The sequence below is a fragment of the Dromiciops gliroides genome, chromosome 1, assembly GCF_019393635.1.
Source record: "Dromiciops gliroides isolate mDroGli1 chromosome 1, mDroGli1.pri, whole genome shotgun sequence".
Lineage (NCBI taxonomy): Eukaryota > Metazoa > Chordata > Mammalia > Microbiotheria > Microbiotheriidae > Dromiciops > Dromiciops gliroides.
The window spans coordinates 361,589,945-361,605,546 of NC_057861.1; the positions used below are offsets into that span (position 1 = coordinate 361,589,945).

General features: G+C 39.0%; 1 protein-coding gene across 1 annotated transcript in view; it reads right to left on the reverse strand.

Annotated features, from left to right (window-relative positions):
- MYO10 (myosin X) overlaps positions 1 to 14,891 on the reverse strand; it is a 246,035-nt gene extending 231,144 nt beyond the window's left edge. Inside the window, exon 1 of the mRNA XM_043971604.1 lies at positions 14,263 to 14,891. Within this exon, the coding sequence (XP_043827539.1) occupies positions 14,263 to 14,283 (21 nt within the window). The 5' untranslated portion in view covers positions 14,284 to 14,891. The remainder of the gene's footprint in view (positions 1 to 14,262) is intronic.
- Between the last annotated feature and the right edge of the window lie 711 nt (positions 14,892 to 15,602).

Consider the following 15,602-nt stretch of genomic DNA (forward strand, 5'->3'; position numbering starts at 1 on the left):
TCAATATATGATATGGATTTACAAGACACATTCACATAGGATTCATTCAGAGAGTATACAATTACTTCTATCCAAAAGTCTAAAGAAACAATTCATTTCCCACAATGTTGTTTCACCTGTATAAGTCATCAAAGAAATCCTTATAATCTCTGCAATTAGTAATACCATATGAATTGTGGAAGGTCTGACCAAATCTACCTAACATAGTCCAGTGAACAAGAGCACAACATGGGAGTCAATATTATTAAGAGAAGACTAGCAATCACAGTACATAAGGACATAAAATTACTAAGAAAAATAGAAACTAGGAAACATTTCTATGAGAAAATTCTGAAAGTCTTATCAAAATCATTGCTGGCTTGGATAACAGACTGACACTAATAACAACAAATGACAATAGAAAATAAACTATGATAAATAAACTCCTTGAGGACAGGGACCAGTTTTCATTTTGTTTTGTATTCCCAGGCCCTAGTACAGTACACAGGCCAAAGGAAGCTTAACAAATGCTGACTGAATTACAGGAGATGTAGTAAATGGGACTTACCATAAAGTCTCACATGACATATTCTCTGGAAAATTAGCAAACTTGTAAATGTGTAAAGCAGAAATGATATAGGGATGACATAAAAAGACAGAGTTGTACTTAATGCAATAGCTGGAGGTAGAGCAGATGGGAAGAACCAAATGGACTAGCCCATACTACCATTTCCAAATGAGCTTCATTCCTTGACAAATTCCTCCAATGATGAAATAAAACATACGTTAATAGAGTCCAAATGAACAGAGAAGGAACCAAATCCTAAATGCAATGTTCTAAATGAAATAGTGTCTACTTTAAAAAAATATGATTTAATTCAACAAACATTTGTTAGATACCTACTAAGTGCCAGGTAAACTGTAGGCTAGGAAAATTAAATGGCTATCATTTATAAAAAAGGGAAGTCAGAACAAAAACAACAACAGAATCTAGAAAACAGTAAGAAAGAAAACAACTAACTGGAAACACTTAGCCTATGGCCAACATGAGTCAACCATGGAACAGCATTGCAAAACAAGCAGAATGCCTAAATCTGAAGGGAAGTTCTACATGTGAGATGTATGCTCATAACTGTACCTCTTTATACTGGAGTTAAATCAGATGAATAAGCATGTCCATATCGTGGGGTAACATATTTTAAAGATGTACACAAAGAGCCACAGAAATAATCACAGATCAAGAAAACAGGGAATATGAGGAAAAGCTTAGAGTTCAGCCCATCAGACCTAAAGAAGTGACTGTGGAGGGAAATAATGGCAATTTAGGTATAGTATAACAGACAGAAATGTGAGCCATCAGTCCTTCCTCACTTAAATCCAATTCAGTGAAAGTCATGCCATCACCCTGATGTCCATCCTCTTCAAAAATGAAGGACAACAAAACAAAACAATGTGAGAGAGTGGTTTGCTGTGGTAGGGCTTAGGGCGAATGACAGAAAACTGAAAATCCAAGTGACTAAAGAAATGAAAGCCGAAATATTAGAAAACTGGTACTTATAGGTTAATAAATCATCTCCATTAAAGTTTCTATAAATTAGACATTGAGTTCTGAATTTCTTGTGCCATGGATCCTTTTGGGGAATAAAATCTATGGACCCCTTTTCAGAATAATATGTGTGTGTGTGTGTGTGTGTATACACATACACATATACATATGTATAATATTTCTTTTATATATAAACATATATAAAATTAAAAATATAAGATTACAAAGGAAACTCATATTGAAATATATTTATGGAAAACATTTTTTACGAGTTCACAGACCCCAGGTTGGGATGAATTACATCATCATTTATCTCAAGTGACAGGTTCAAAGGTGGTAAATTAATCAATTTCAACTTTGAATTTTAGTTTTTACTAATATTTACTAAGCACCTACTATGTGTCAGGCACTATCAGGTGCTGGAGATACAAATATGAATAAGACAACCCCTGTCTTCAAGGAATTTACATTCTATTGGGGGAGACAATTATGTACATATACAGCTGTATGTAAAATAGATAAAGGTCATCATGGAGGAAGGCACTCTCAGCTGAGGGACTATGAAAGACTTCATGTAGGTGGGGTTCTTGAGATGAATCTTCAAAGAAATTAGGAAAGCTAAGAGGTGAAGATGTTGAGGAATGAATTCCACCTAAGTGGGATAACTATCACAAAGGCACACAACAGATGGAGTGGCTTGTGTAAGGTAGAGGAAGCAAGCCAGTCTGACTAGGACACTGAGTGAAGAAAAGGGAGCAAAATAAAATATAGGTGTAAAGTTACTCTAGAGCCAGACTGTTTTGTTTTCATTCAATAAGCATTTACTGAAGGTTGAATATGTACAAGGTATTATTCTAGGTATATACTGAACTCTCCAAGACCATGTACTATGTGTTGTTAGGGACAGTGAAGAGGAAAAGGAAAAGAAGGAAGAAAGGCAAAGGTTCTTAGGTCAGAGGCTGTTATATTGATTAACCTCTGCTTGCCTCGGTTTCCTCATCTATAAAAAATGAAGATAATAATGGCACCTACGTCCCAGGGTTATCGTGAAGATAAAATGAAATATTTGTAAAGAGCTCTATAAATCTTAAAGTATTCAGAAACAAAAATAAAAACTGAATTTAATAAACATAATACTTCTACCAGTTCCTCCCAGACAGTCAAAAAATATTTATTAAGTACCTGCTGTATGCAAAATACAAGGCTAGGCACCAAAGATATAAAGATTTGATATGACAGCAGGAGAGCCCTGGCAGAGAAAATGGAGCATCTGCATTAAATGACTGATATGAAAAGCAGATATGACCCAAAGTCTATTTAACAAGCATTTATTAAGTATCTATGTACAAAGCCTTGTGCTAAAAGCTTAGAATACAGAAACGATAGTGATCATTTGAACTAGAATGAAAACATCTTTACTTTTTAATTTCAAAAAATAAGTCATTGAATTCAGATACTTCCTATGAGAGAAAAAAAAAAACTCCAAGTTAAAAAACTCGTCATGATCATGTTAAACAAAACCGCCCATTCTGGGACCTGGCTTCCCTTCCAGCTAGCACATGGTACCCATGAAGGCAACAAAATGCAATGGAATGAGGGATTAGAAAATAAATCCATTGAAACAATTCCCACAACATATGCTTCTCTTGGCAAGGGCAAAGAGGGATCCCCTTGTGTGGTTTTTGTCTCCAAAGAGCACTAGGCATGGGAAATGGCATACTCCATGGACTTGAGGAGAGTGTGTGTGTGTGTGTGTGTGTGTGTGTGTGTGTGTGTGTGTGTGTGTGTGTGTATCAGTGGTTTACACTTAACAGTGGAACTGTCTTGCATCTCTGCTCACAGCAAAATGGTAAGCTTTATGTTTTAAGCTTATTTAGTTGGGCAAAATGTTTCCCAAGAATTCTAATCCAAAGTCAAAAGTAAAATTATTTAAGTAGCATAGATATATCGGCTCAAAATCAGTACTGTCTCTGTTGCCATGGAACTGTTCGGAGGAGAAGAACCATAAATGTTTTGGCACTAAGAATGCCACTATAAATGTAGCATGTATTTTATAAAAGCTTCAGATTTAATAAGAGTACGACCTGTGTACAAAATAAGTACTTGATAACTGACCTACTTCAAGCATCCACAAACTTATAAACCTTCCACTTATAGTTACGCCAGAATGAGAACTCTAATTCCTTCTCCACTTAGATATATATTAATGGTAGACTCAGATCAGATCACTCCAGAGGCAACTTATTTTAAATAGATCACTGATGTACAAAGTAACCTCCTGAGCTCGTTTCCTTTAAACAGATAACATGTGCCCAGACACTCTGCCAGGTAACAGATGTGATGCATTACATTTTCAGTAGACAGTAATCACCTTATTTCATTGACCAAAAACACAAACGTGACAATATCAAAAGAATGACTGTTCTGTCTTCTCTGCTGAAACATCTGTTGATGGAGAGAGGTTCAAACATGACACTGACACTTATTTGTGTTACTCTGGGCCAATCTCTTAACCTCTATGTGTACCTTAGGCAATTTTGTAGGACTTAATCTACTAAATTATAGAAAAGTTGCAATTTTCAAAAAAGGGTTATTTTCTTTGATGAAATCATCAATTCTTCAGTATTCCAATATGGAAATTCAATTCAATAAGCATTTGTTAAAATACAAGACACTGTTTGGAGATGGAAGCTAAAAAGGCAAAAACTGCAATGAATCAATCCCTTTCTCTCTCTCTCTCTCTCTCTCTCTCTCTCTCTCTCTCTCACACACACACACACACACACACACACACACACACACACACACACACACACACACACATTCACTCTTCCCCCACCCCCTTTAAGGACCTTCCATTGTACTTGAAACTGACAGATACACAGGCAGATAGGTGAAACTTTCTCTAAGTAGAGACCAAAAAAGGTTCATTTCCAGTTGGGCCTAAAGTCTCTTATAGAAACTAGTGTATGATAAATATTATATTGCTAGACTTCTCAAAGGGTGGAAGAGGGGAGGAAGGGAGAGAATTTGGAACTCATTATTTTTAAATGAATGTTAAAAAAATGTTTTATGTGTAATTGGGAAATAGTTAATGAAGTAAATAGAAATGTTATATATATATAGACATTTATATATACATACACATGCACGTGTGTGTATATATAAAATATGTAACAAAAAAATGCACAACATGGGCTTGTTTCGTCTTCCTTCATCAAACTACTCATTAAGGGGAGTGAATTTTATACGAGACAATATGTAGGGATGGAGAAAAAAGTTTATAGACATCATATCATTTCTCAGGCTATACAGCAACTTAAGCTAACTCACAATAATCTCTTTCTTGTTAACAAGAAGCACTATGTCAGATGGAGGCTGTCTATATAAAATACAACAAAAGGTTGCATTTAATAACATCTAACCTCAAATTTCTAGGTCTACACTAAGGTTCAAAAATGACTTTCATCAATACAAGATGAGGGAGTTGTGATTAGATAATTGGGGGATGGGGGAAGCAGGGAATATCTTATAAACCACTCAACAGTTAGACATGGCAGCCAAAAAGAGCTAATACTAAACTAAACTGCACCCAGAGAGGCCCAGTGTTCGTGATGATGTGGGTACTAAATAACTCTTGCCTTGGGAAGTGCTACATCAATGGAGGTCTTCAACTATAAACTGTATAACCACACTGTAGAAAGGGTTCCTACTCAGTTTGGGGATTAAGTAGGAAGGAAGGAATAGGTATTTATAAAACACCTATTATATGCCAGGCACTGTGCTAAATCATTTCTTTTGATTCTCTCAACAACCCTGAGAGGTAGGTGCTATTATTAACCCCATTTTACATTTGAGAAAACTGAGACAAACAATGATGAAATGACTTGCCCAGAGTCACACAGCTCTGAAGTATCTGAGGTCAGATTAGAACTCAGGGCTTCCTGATTCCAGGACTGGCATTCTATCCACTGTGCCACTAGCTGACTCACTAGAATGCTAAGATCCTACTACTCTTAAGTGGAAGTTTGACTTAATGTAGAGAGAGAGAGACTAAGAGGAAAGTTGAATGGAGAAATGCAAGGGAATTGAAGTGAAGGGGGAAAATGCGTTCACTGATTCACAAAATAAACACTAAAGAAAAGAAAAAGAATGGTCACTTGCCATTGGGGAAATAAAGAAAACTTTCTTCAGAGATGGGACTAGAGATAGATAAATTAGGCTACTACCTGGGGAAGCAACTGGGGTGTAGGGGAGAGGAGAGAGAAGAGAAATATTTTTTCATATTACTTATATAAAATGCACCTTTTTGTGCAACATGTATACAACGTAAGATAAAATAAAACAAAACAAAGTCGAGTAGCAAGGGTTACACAGTAAAAGCTCAAACTTCCAGTGGGCTCACACTGGGAAGCGCAATAAGGGAGTAGTATCCAAACTGAGTCTTGAGATAGGGAGAATTTTTAAAAGTAGAGATGAAAAGAAGGAAAGGAATAAGAAGTCACAGAAACAGGTAAATACAGAGCCAGTTCCAGAAATTCTAAGTAGCTCAGTCTAGCTAGAGCACAGTATATGTCAAGGAGAGAAGGATGACAAAGTTGGAAAGGGTATTGGAACCACAGCACAGGGAAGCATGCTTACAGTGAAGTAAAAAAGTATATCAGCTCTAAAGTAAGGGGACCTCAGTTTAAATTGTCTCTGACATTAACCACCTACAGACACTTGGAAAATGCACACTACGTCCCTAGGATTTATATTCCTCATCTGTAAAACTAGGGGGTTGGACTAGATGGCCTTTGAGGGCCCTTCCAGTTTTAGATCTAAGAGCCTATGATCCTAAAGTGAGCATGAAGAGGAGGGACAGGACCAACAATTCAAAGAATCTGAACTTTCTCCTTTGGGTGATAGGAAGCCAATTCATCAGAACTCTGCTTTAGGAAATCAATCTGGCAACAGGACATAGGGTAGACTGGAGAGGAAAGATTATAAAGAAAACAAGTTAGGGGGCTAGTGCAGCACTTTAAGGTGGGATAGAATGATTATGGCCTGAAAATTAGAACTGATTTGATGAGAACAGCAAGGAAGGGAAGGGCTGGAGAGAACTTGCCAAGACAGAATTAACAGGATACAGTAACTGATTGGATGTGAAGGAAAAGGGAAATGTCAAAAAATTAATGAGGCTTCTAAGCCTAGGTAACAGGAAGAATGGTGGCCCACAATCAAAAAGATAGAAGCCAGGAAGAAGAGTGGGTTTATACGCGTTGAATTTGAAGTGCTATTGGGATATCCAGGTAGAGATGTCCTGCACCCAGGAAGAAAGGCAAGTCTACAGCTCAGGAGGGAAGCTGGAGTGGGGAAGACAAAAGTGGGAGTCAGCAGAAAGAGGTGAGTCACTAAAGCTGTGTGGTTTCCCCCATTCTCAAATTATCATATATACTTCTCTGTTTGCATGTTGTATTCCCCCATCTAAGAACAGGAACCGTCTCTTATTTTTATAAGTCTAGCCCCAGGGCCTGGTATAATGCATGGTACTTAGTGGGATTATTAATGATTACTGCTGAATAATTGCCAAGAAAGAGAATGAATAGAGAAAATAGAGTCAAGCCCAATAACTTTTGGAAACTACAAAAAATCTTAAGGAAGCTACATTTGGAGCCAGAGAGAAAGAATTAGAAGAAAGAGAGAGGGAGGGAAACTTTTGCTTTGGTTGTAAAAAAGGGTAGAAATCCCAGAAAAGTGTTCTACAAACAAAAGGAGACAAGTTGAATGTGTTACAGAGAAGACTCAAATCTTGTGCCACTAGGCCTGAAATACTCTCCCTCAAATTTCTCTATCCAAAGGAACTGAACTACAAAGACAGTTAGAATTCAGTTAGACCCAATAAGCAATTATTACTGTCTACTATGTGTAGGGCACCGTGCTAGGCTTGAGGAGACAAAGCTCCTGCCTTCAGTGAGTTTACCCTCTAATGAAGACACAGGAGAAAGGAATATGAAAAAGAATATAGTTTAGGCTGGAAAAGCGGGGTGCCATCAGATCATGGAGGGCCTTGAACACTGACTGGATAAAGGAATTTGAATTCAGTAAGCAATATAGAGCCACAAAACATTTTTTTAAAAGCCATTTGCCCAGATGTATACAGAGATAACTGAAGCAACAGAATAAGGGATGAATTAGAAGTGAGAGGAGAACAATGGAAGTGAGAAGACTCATTAGGAAGACTCTGGGCTAGGTAGTTGGTAGTGTGTCTTGCAAGAGATACTGGAGCTAGAACCCCACAGGATTTTAATGCCGACTGGCTACAAGAGGTAAAGAAAAATACATTAAAGATAACAAGATTGTTGGGCACGCAGAAGACTGGGCCAAATGTGAACATCAAATGTGAAGTCACCAGGAAGAGTGAGTTGCAGAAGATGGAACAGAGGGTTCAAGAGAGAAATGACATATAGTAGGTGATATGGCTGAAAAGATAGGTTGGGAGATCTGAATATTCCTTGAATACCAGGCTAAGGACTTTGCATTTGATCTTATAATTAAATAGGGAATAACGGAAAAGTTTAGGGGCATCAGAACGACATAAAAGCAGAGTTTGGGGGAGACTCAACAGCTATGGGGGTGAGAGAGATTGGATGGGAAACTAACATTTTCAATGACTGGTATGCTTCTTTAGACATGGATAGTTAATGCCATCAGTTATATGGAGATGTGTAGGCACATGATCCCACACTTGAGTGTATACCAAAACTTTTCATTCATCTTTAATTCCACTCTTGGTTTAAAAACAAACAAGATCTTCAACAGAACTGAAAACTGCCTCCTCTGAGAAAGAGCTTGGAAGTAAATAAATTATGCTTGCCATAGGCTCCATTTATTTCATCTTCTTAACTTGTACCATTAATATGAAATGGTTATTGAAAAGGCTAAACCTAATTTTATATGCCCTTCTATCAAATGTTTAAAGAATAGGGGTACTGTATATTCTCATAATCACACAAGCTGAGAATGTGTTCATTGTTCCAGTTCTTAAAGGTCAAGCTAGGGGCAGCTAGGTGGCTCAGTGGATAAAGCACCGGCCCTGGATTCAGGAGTACCTGAGTTCAAATTCAGCCTCAGACACTTGACACTTACTAGCTGTGTGACCCTGGGCAAGTCACTTAACCCCAATTGCCTCACCAAAAAAAAAAAAAAAGGTCAAGCCAGTTTAAAATCCTGCAGACTAAAACAAAAGTAAAAACAACTCCATCCAACTAACTCCATCCACACCCTACCCTTATCACTCTAGTTACATAGCCAAAATGCTGGGACAATGTCAGTCAGCATCTGATTTTTGCTAGAAGGAAGTAAGCTGTGCAATAGGGCTAAGAGAATATTTGATAAGAGGGGTCCTCTCCCGGTATACAGCTTTAAGCAAAGAACAAATGGATATATATTGCCCTTTTCTCACATGGAAGTTCCACGGATGGCCCAGATGTTGTTTCCTATTGACAGCCTTCAACAGAATTGCCCCAGGACATATAAAAGATGCATTTCCTACATTTCTCCTTTCTTGTACAATTGCAGACTACAGTCTTGGAAAACAACAAAGCAAATGCTTCAAACCTTTTATCCTCTAAAGGGGAAAAAGAAACTATGCTAAAATATCACAAGCAAATGATAACTATAAAAACATGTCTACAGTGGAAGAAAATAAATGTTAGAGAAACAGATCTGAGGTGTAAGATGTTATTATAGAAACCCAAAACAGGAACAAAATCCAGAATCAATCACACCTCTTCAAGATGAGTTCTAAGTGTTTTCATCTAACATCTCAGTTTTCAATCCTAAAAAACGTTACATGACAGAAAAGCAGCCTGTGAACCATGCTGTCTGATAAATATGTATTGATAACTTTTCCATTAGCATTTTATACCCTGCAATCTTAACAGCCTTTATGCACATCATCCCTACTAGTTCCATATTGACTTACAAAACCACACATTAACATTATCTACACAGTATATTTTTTGAGGCAGTTGGTGGCTAGAAACTGGGCCTGGAGTCAGGAAGACCAGTTCAAATCAGGCCTCAGACACTCACTATCTGTGTGGACCTGGATAAGTCACTTACCCCCGGGTTTGCTTTAATCCATTAGATAGAAATGGCAAACCGCATCGAACTCGACTAAACAACCACAACAATGATATTTTTATTTTGTTAAATTTTTTATTTTGTTAAATATTTTGTTAAACATAACATTGTTAAACATTATATTTTAATCTATTTTAAGCCAGACTGACACCTCTGATGTACATTACAACGATTTGAACAATAAGAAACATTCTTTAGAATATGTCATTAACCAAGTTCATAGAAAGAAGAAAACTGAAGAATTAAGTTTGTGATGTTTATTATCTATATTTTTTTTTGCTTAAGTTTTTAGTAAATTTTATGTCAACTCAAGAGTAGGCCTTAGTTTATATTTTTTATTTGATTTTAAATTCACCAAAAAAAAAAGTATTTTTCCTGCTATTTTAGATTCCTAGGTGCTTGGGAGGGTGGGTAGCATTCAACTTTTTTTTTTTAATTACTTCAGGGCTCTAAATTTAAGTTTCTGCCTGCAGCAAACTTTTAACCACTTATCTGAAACGCTGAAAAAACAGGCTCTGTGAAATGCAGACACAATGTATTATAGTTAGGCTATAAAAAACTAATGAAAGTAGTGAGGAAACTAAAACTTGATGGGGGAGTTTTACCCGCTTGAGGTTTTGTTGTTGTGTTTTTTTTCCAGTCTCCTGAAGTACATTTTAAAGTCAATAGCTGTCAGATGACTGGCACAAGTTCTTGCCAGTCAATGATAAGATCCTAGGTGTTATTTAAAGCAGACAAGTATAGACACGAATATAGGGCCTGAAATGCACACAGAAATTAATACAATTAGGCTGTTGCTTAATGTGTATACTTTAGTACATAAAACATGCTCGTCACAATTAGTTTCCATTTTCTCCTTATCAAGGCATTTATACAGATAATAAATGCAAACAGAAATTTTAGTCAACTATCTTTCAACATGAGCTTCAAGGTAACTATCATTCATCAAGTTATTATCTTGTAATTTACCTTGAGAGAAGCTAAGAGAAGGCCCCCAACAAGAAGGCCACCACAAAAAATCTTACGAAGGTCCTTGGGGCAGCTAGGTGGTGCAGTGGATAGAGCACTAGCCCTGGAGGACCTGAGTTCAAATCCAGCCTCAGACACATGACACTTACTAGCTGTGTGACCCTGGGCAAGTCACTTAACCCCAATTGCCTCAACAAAACAAAAACAAAAACAAAAAAAAAACAAAGGTCCTTAAAAAAAATCAAGTCCTACCTAGAAATCCTTTACTTAAATCAATTTCTACTGCTTTCAGTGTAATGGAATATTACAAATCTTTTCTACTCATCATATTTCATATGCAGAATATTCGATTAAATTCTCAAAACAAGGCACTCACAAGATGTTTGCTGAGTCCTCTGACAGCCTAATACATTTCTAATTTATCAAGCTTGAACTCCTTGACACAAGACTTAGGTGTCTGCCACACTAAGCAGAAAAAGAAACCAGTAATTCTTATGGGTGGCACTCTGGATATAAAATAAGGGCCAAGTTATTATATTAATCACATAGATGATGCAAAAGATTCAAGCACACTATAAGTTTGGGTAAAAGAGGAAAGCCAGTTGCTCAGGAGAAACAGAAATTGGGAGTTAAGGTGACTTGAGTTTTAGAAACACCTTTGCCAACTAACTCTGCAACCATGCAAAGTTGTTTAATCTGTCTGGGCCTCAATTTCCTCTTCTGTAAAATGAAGGGTTTAGACTAGATTATGTTCAAGACCCTTTCACACTTGTAATTCCATGGTTAGGTGATCTCCAAGCACCTTTCTTGGTTATTCATTTGCTCAATGAAAGGTGTAACACTGCACACTTACTACTTTCTTTACAGGGTTGTTGGGAGAAGAGCACTTTGTAAACCATTTGTATGACCTTAACCAAATCACGTAAAACTCTCAGGGCCAGTTTCCTGTAAAAATGCAAGAGTCCAACAAGGGATAATAATAGCCGACACATAGCACTTTAAGGTTTCTAAAGGACTTTACAGACATTATCTCAGCTGAGCCTCACGTGGATCCTGTTTAGAAGGCTCTATTATCATCTAGATTTTACTGATGAGGAAATAGGGTCAGAGAGGTTGTGACTCTCCCAGAGACACACAGCTATTGAACTCAGGTTTCTCCTGACTGTCCAAAGTTCTTTGCACTAGACCCTGTATCATTTATTGATCTTCAAGTTCCTCTAAATGAGAGGACAGCTATTTGTGGTAGAAAAAGCAAAATGCTGTTTTAACTCTTGCCTTGTAAAGCTGGACAAATCAATTACCTCTCTTTCTGAGCATTACTTAGTGTCCTCATCTGTCAAATGGGGATAATACCTATAGTATTTCCCTCACATTATGCGGGTCAAATGAAATAAAAACATATGGAAAGCTTAAAGCATTTTATAAATAATGTCAGTAATTAAGATGCAATGATTCCTTAAACTTCACTCCAGATGTGTGCCACTATCATAGCAACTCTATCTAACATTTATGTAGCACTTTTAAGGCCTGTGAAGCACTTTACATGATTATCTCATTTAAGCCTTTACAACAAGGCTGCCCAGTAGGTACCACAGATGTTATTATTCCTATTTCACAGAGGAGGGATGTAAGGCCCAGACAATTTTAAGTGCCGTGCACACACTAATAAGTGTCAGAGATGGATCTTGAACTCCTGTCTTTCCAAGTCTGGCATCCCTCTATATACTATAGTCATACAACTTCATGGCACTGCACTTGAGATTGAGAGTATATGAAAAAAATATGGTGCCTACACTCAAAACACTATTTTAATGTACCATTCTTAAAGTGAAAGGAAATGCTGTTCCCTTTTCATGGTGTTTTTTGTTTAGAATGTTAAATGTTAAAGTAATCTTTCTACCTAGAAAACCCAATAGGAACGTCAGTAAGCACTCATTTCCAGTAGATTATCCTTGCCATTCTCCCCTAAATGCACTAGGGGCAGAACATTAACTTTCTTACAGATGAAAGTAAAAGAACCAAGCTAAACCTATACTGTTAAGACAACCTAGAGTTCTTGAAAGAGCAACAATAAAAAAGGCTCGTTGGCTTTTTTTCCTGTCGGCAGGGAAATAAATGCTGTGAACCTGGAAAATCATCAGACTAATAATGTCATTCGAAAGAGAAACTTCTGTTTTTAAAGTTAATTTAATTTTGCTTCTAAAGGCACCTGTACATATAACCATTTGTTACTTTGGCCATTAAAAAGGCTGTTTTCCATGAATGGGATAAATATGCATCCTGAAAACTGAATGGCTTGAAGACATAAATGTTACATCCAGTTGAGCTACGTAAAACAAGTTATTAAAATGGTACAATACGCTTCATTGCAAAACCATTCCACTGATGAGACTTGGAGTCTGTGGTGGAATTACCCAAGTTTCACAAACTCTCCCTTGGACTTAATGGAAAACCACATTAAACTGACTCATGTCATGCTTAATTCTGGGTCATTTCAAACCTAAAATCTGGGAAATATATAAGAATTAAATCAAACTAGAGGAATAACTCCATTCTAGAAAGTAAGCTAATTCCTTCAATGAGAGATATAATCCTTTAATTAATTTTGTAGTTTTAAAAAAAATTATGTTGTCCTGGTATCAAGAAGTTTGTTTAATCATTATTAACAGGATCTTTTTTAAATAGTTGCTCATCTTTAAATGTCTCATAAATGAATATATTTTTCAGCAAAACATTCACAGCCCTCAACAAAACTGTCAATTTAAGAGAAATGATCTTTTGATATAATCTGTAATTGTTCCAAATCTTAAAACAGAAACACTTGGCGGGCAACAAATCTTAAATACCAAAAACTCTGGCAGAGAGTAAGAAAAAGAGTAAATTAAATCCTCTCCCCTATTTCTTTTACTTTATTACTCTGGCCTGCCTCGTAAGTATTTGAACCCCTGCAGTAACCAGTAAACCCCTCTCACAGGAAGCCAACAAGTTTTTCAAAGGAAATACCAGAGCCTTTCTATGAGAAATCAAGCATTATGGCCATGTCCTTATTTCACATTTAAGTGGACTTTTTGCAGAAAGGCAATCTTGCCTATCCAGCCGCTTTCTCCCGGCTGGTCCTTAGCTCATAACCATATTCAGCGGCCCCAGAGCCCTTTGACTTACCTAAGAGCTTACATACAGCCTGTGACACAATCATGAGCAAGCAGCCTACACAAAAGGAAACTCACCTTCTGTACATCCTGGAGAAAAGTGGGAAGAGGAGACAATGCAAAAGCTGCCAACACTTACTCAGCGAGAGCCTCCTCCCTGGGGAATTAATTTCATACAAGTTTTTTCTTTCTTTTTTTTTAAAGTTTCTCCCTTGTGGGCTAAAAAGCAACCGTAATACTGTATTTCAAGCGGGAGATGGAAAGAATTATTCACCCATCTCAACAACTGGACCCAGAAAAGCGTTCCTGCCAGGCCAGGAGCCCCAACTTTGAGGAGGGAGCCCCAGGACCCTTTTGCTTCGGGTTCTTAACAAAAGCAGCCCCAGCGCAGACTTGGGGTGGGGAGGGAGAGAAAGGGAAAAGGAGATAGAGCGATCCCTGGTGTTCCCTCCCAACCCCGCCTGCGTACCCCCTAGAACCGTACGTACTCACCTCACTCAAGAAGTTATCCATTGTTTAACGAGAGAGTCCAACTTGCAGAGAGTTCAACTTCCAACTTGCGGAAGTCAGCGGAGCAAAAGGTCTGGGTCAACCATGTGTGTCAAGATCCCCGGTCAATCAGAACGGTGGCTCTTTAGGATTCGGGTTGCTTACACGCTGCCATCTCTTCCTTCCTTCCTTCCTTCCTTCCCTTCTCTCCTTTCTCACCTTTCGTGGGTGGGTAGTTGCTTTTTTGTTTGATTGACTGTTTTAATCCAAGTCTCTTAAACTCGCTCGGTCCAACGGGAGCCTTTGTCTCTTTCTCGAATTTCCTCAGTTCTGGGTAAAGTGCTAGCAGAGGGAGAGCAGCTGGTGGCACATTCTTCTCCAAGGGCGAGGGGGGGCTTAAAAAGCCTTCGGCTCCCGGGCGGGCGCGCACGCAGACACACTCACATACACACACTCACTCCGACAGAAGCACAGCAGGGCGAAGGTCTCGCCACAAAGAAGCACGTTTCAGGTCTCTCAGGGCAGTCTGCAAGAGGCTTTCTCCTCCGGTACGTCCGTCCGCGGCTCCCGGGACGCGCCCCCCGCGCACTCTCCCAGACACATCCAAACCCCAGCGCACGTCCCGGCCGCACCGCTCGCTCCTCTGCTGGCTCACTCGGGAGCCCCGGGGGATCCGAAAGCCCCGCCCCCGCCTCGCCAGAAGCCCAGCGCTCCGCCAATCCTGGTCCCGCGCTGCTTTGGAATCCTGACCCAGCCGGCGCGAGCGATACTCCTCCTCCTCCTCCTTTTCCTCCTCCACCTCCTCCTCCTTCTCCTGCCCGGCGCCCGCCTCACCTCCCCTCCTCCCCACCCCGCCCCTCACCTACCTCCTGCGCTCCTCCCACTCTGCGGGACTTCGAATGCGGCAGCAGCAGCCACCCTGCCCCGCAGCTGGCCGGCACTCTCCTCCACACACCCACCTTCCTCCCTAGCTCCCCCCTAGCAGTGAGGTGGTCTCTCCACCCCGCGTGAATAGTAAATTTAAGATCAGAGTTTTAAGTTCTTTCCGGGTGTTTAGTCTTTGGCATATCCTGGAACCAACTCAATAGGGGATCTTGGTAATGCAGCATCTGCAGATGAAGAGACGTGACTGCAGAAGGCTGTTCAACTTCTCATTTGAGTGTGAACCCATTGGGGGCACGGACTGGCTTACTGCACAGTGCTTTTGCACCTAATAAGCGCTTAATAAATTCCTCCCCCCAACATCCACTGCTTTAATCCTTGTCTGTACCCGAGTGCTATCAAAGCGGAGATGTTCAGCATAACCAAATTATAAGTCTCGGTGCAGTAGATACTTTCTCTCC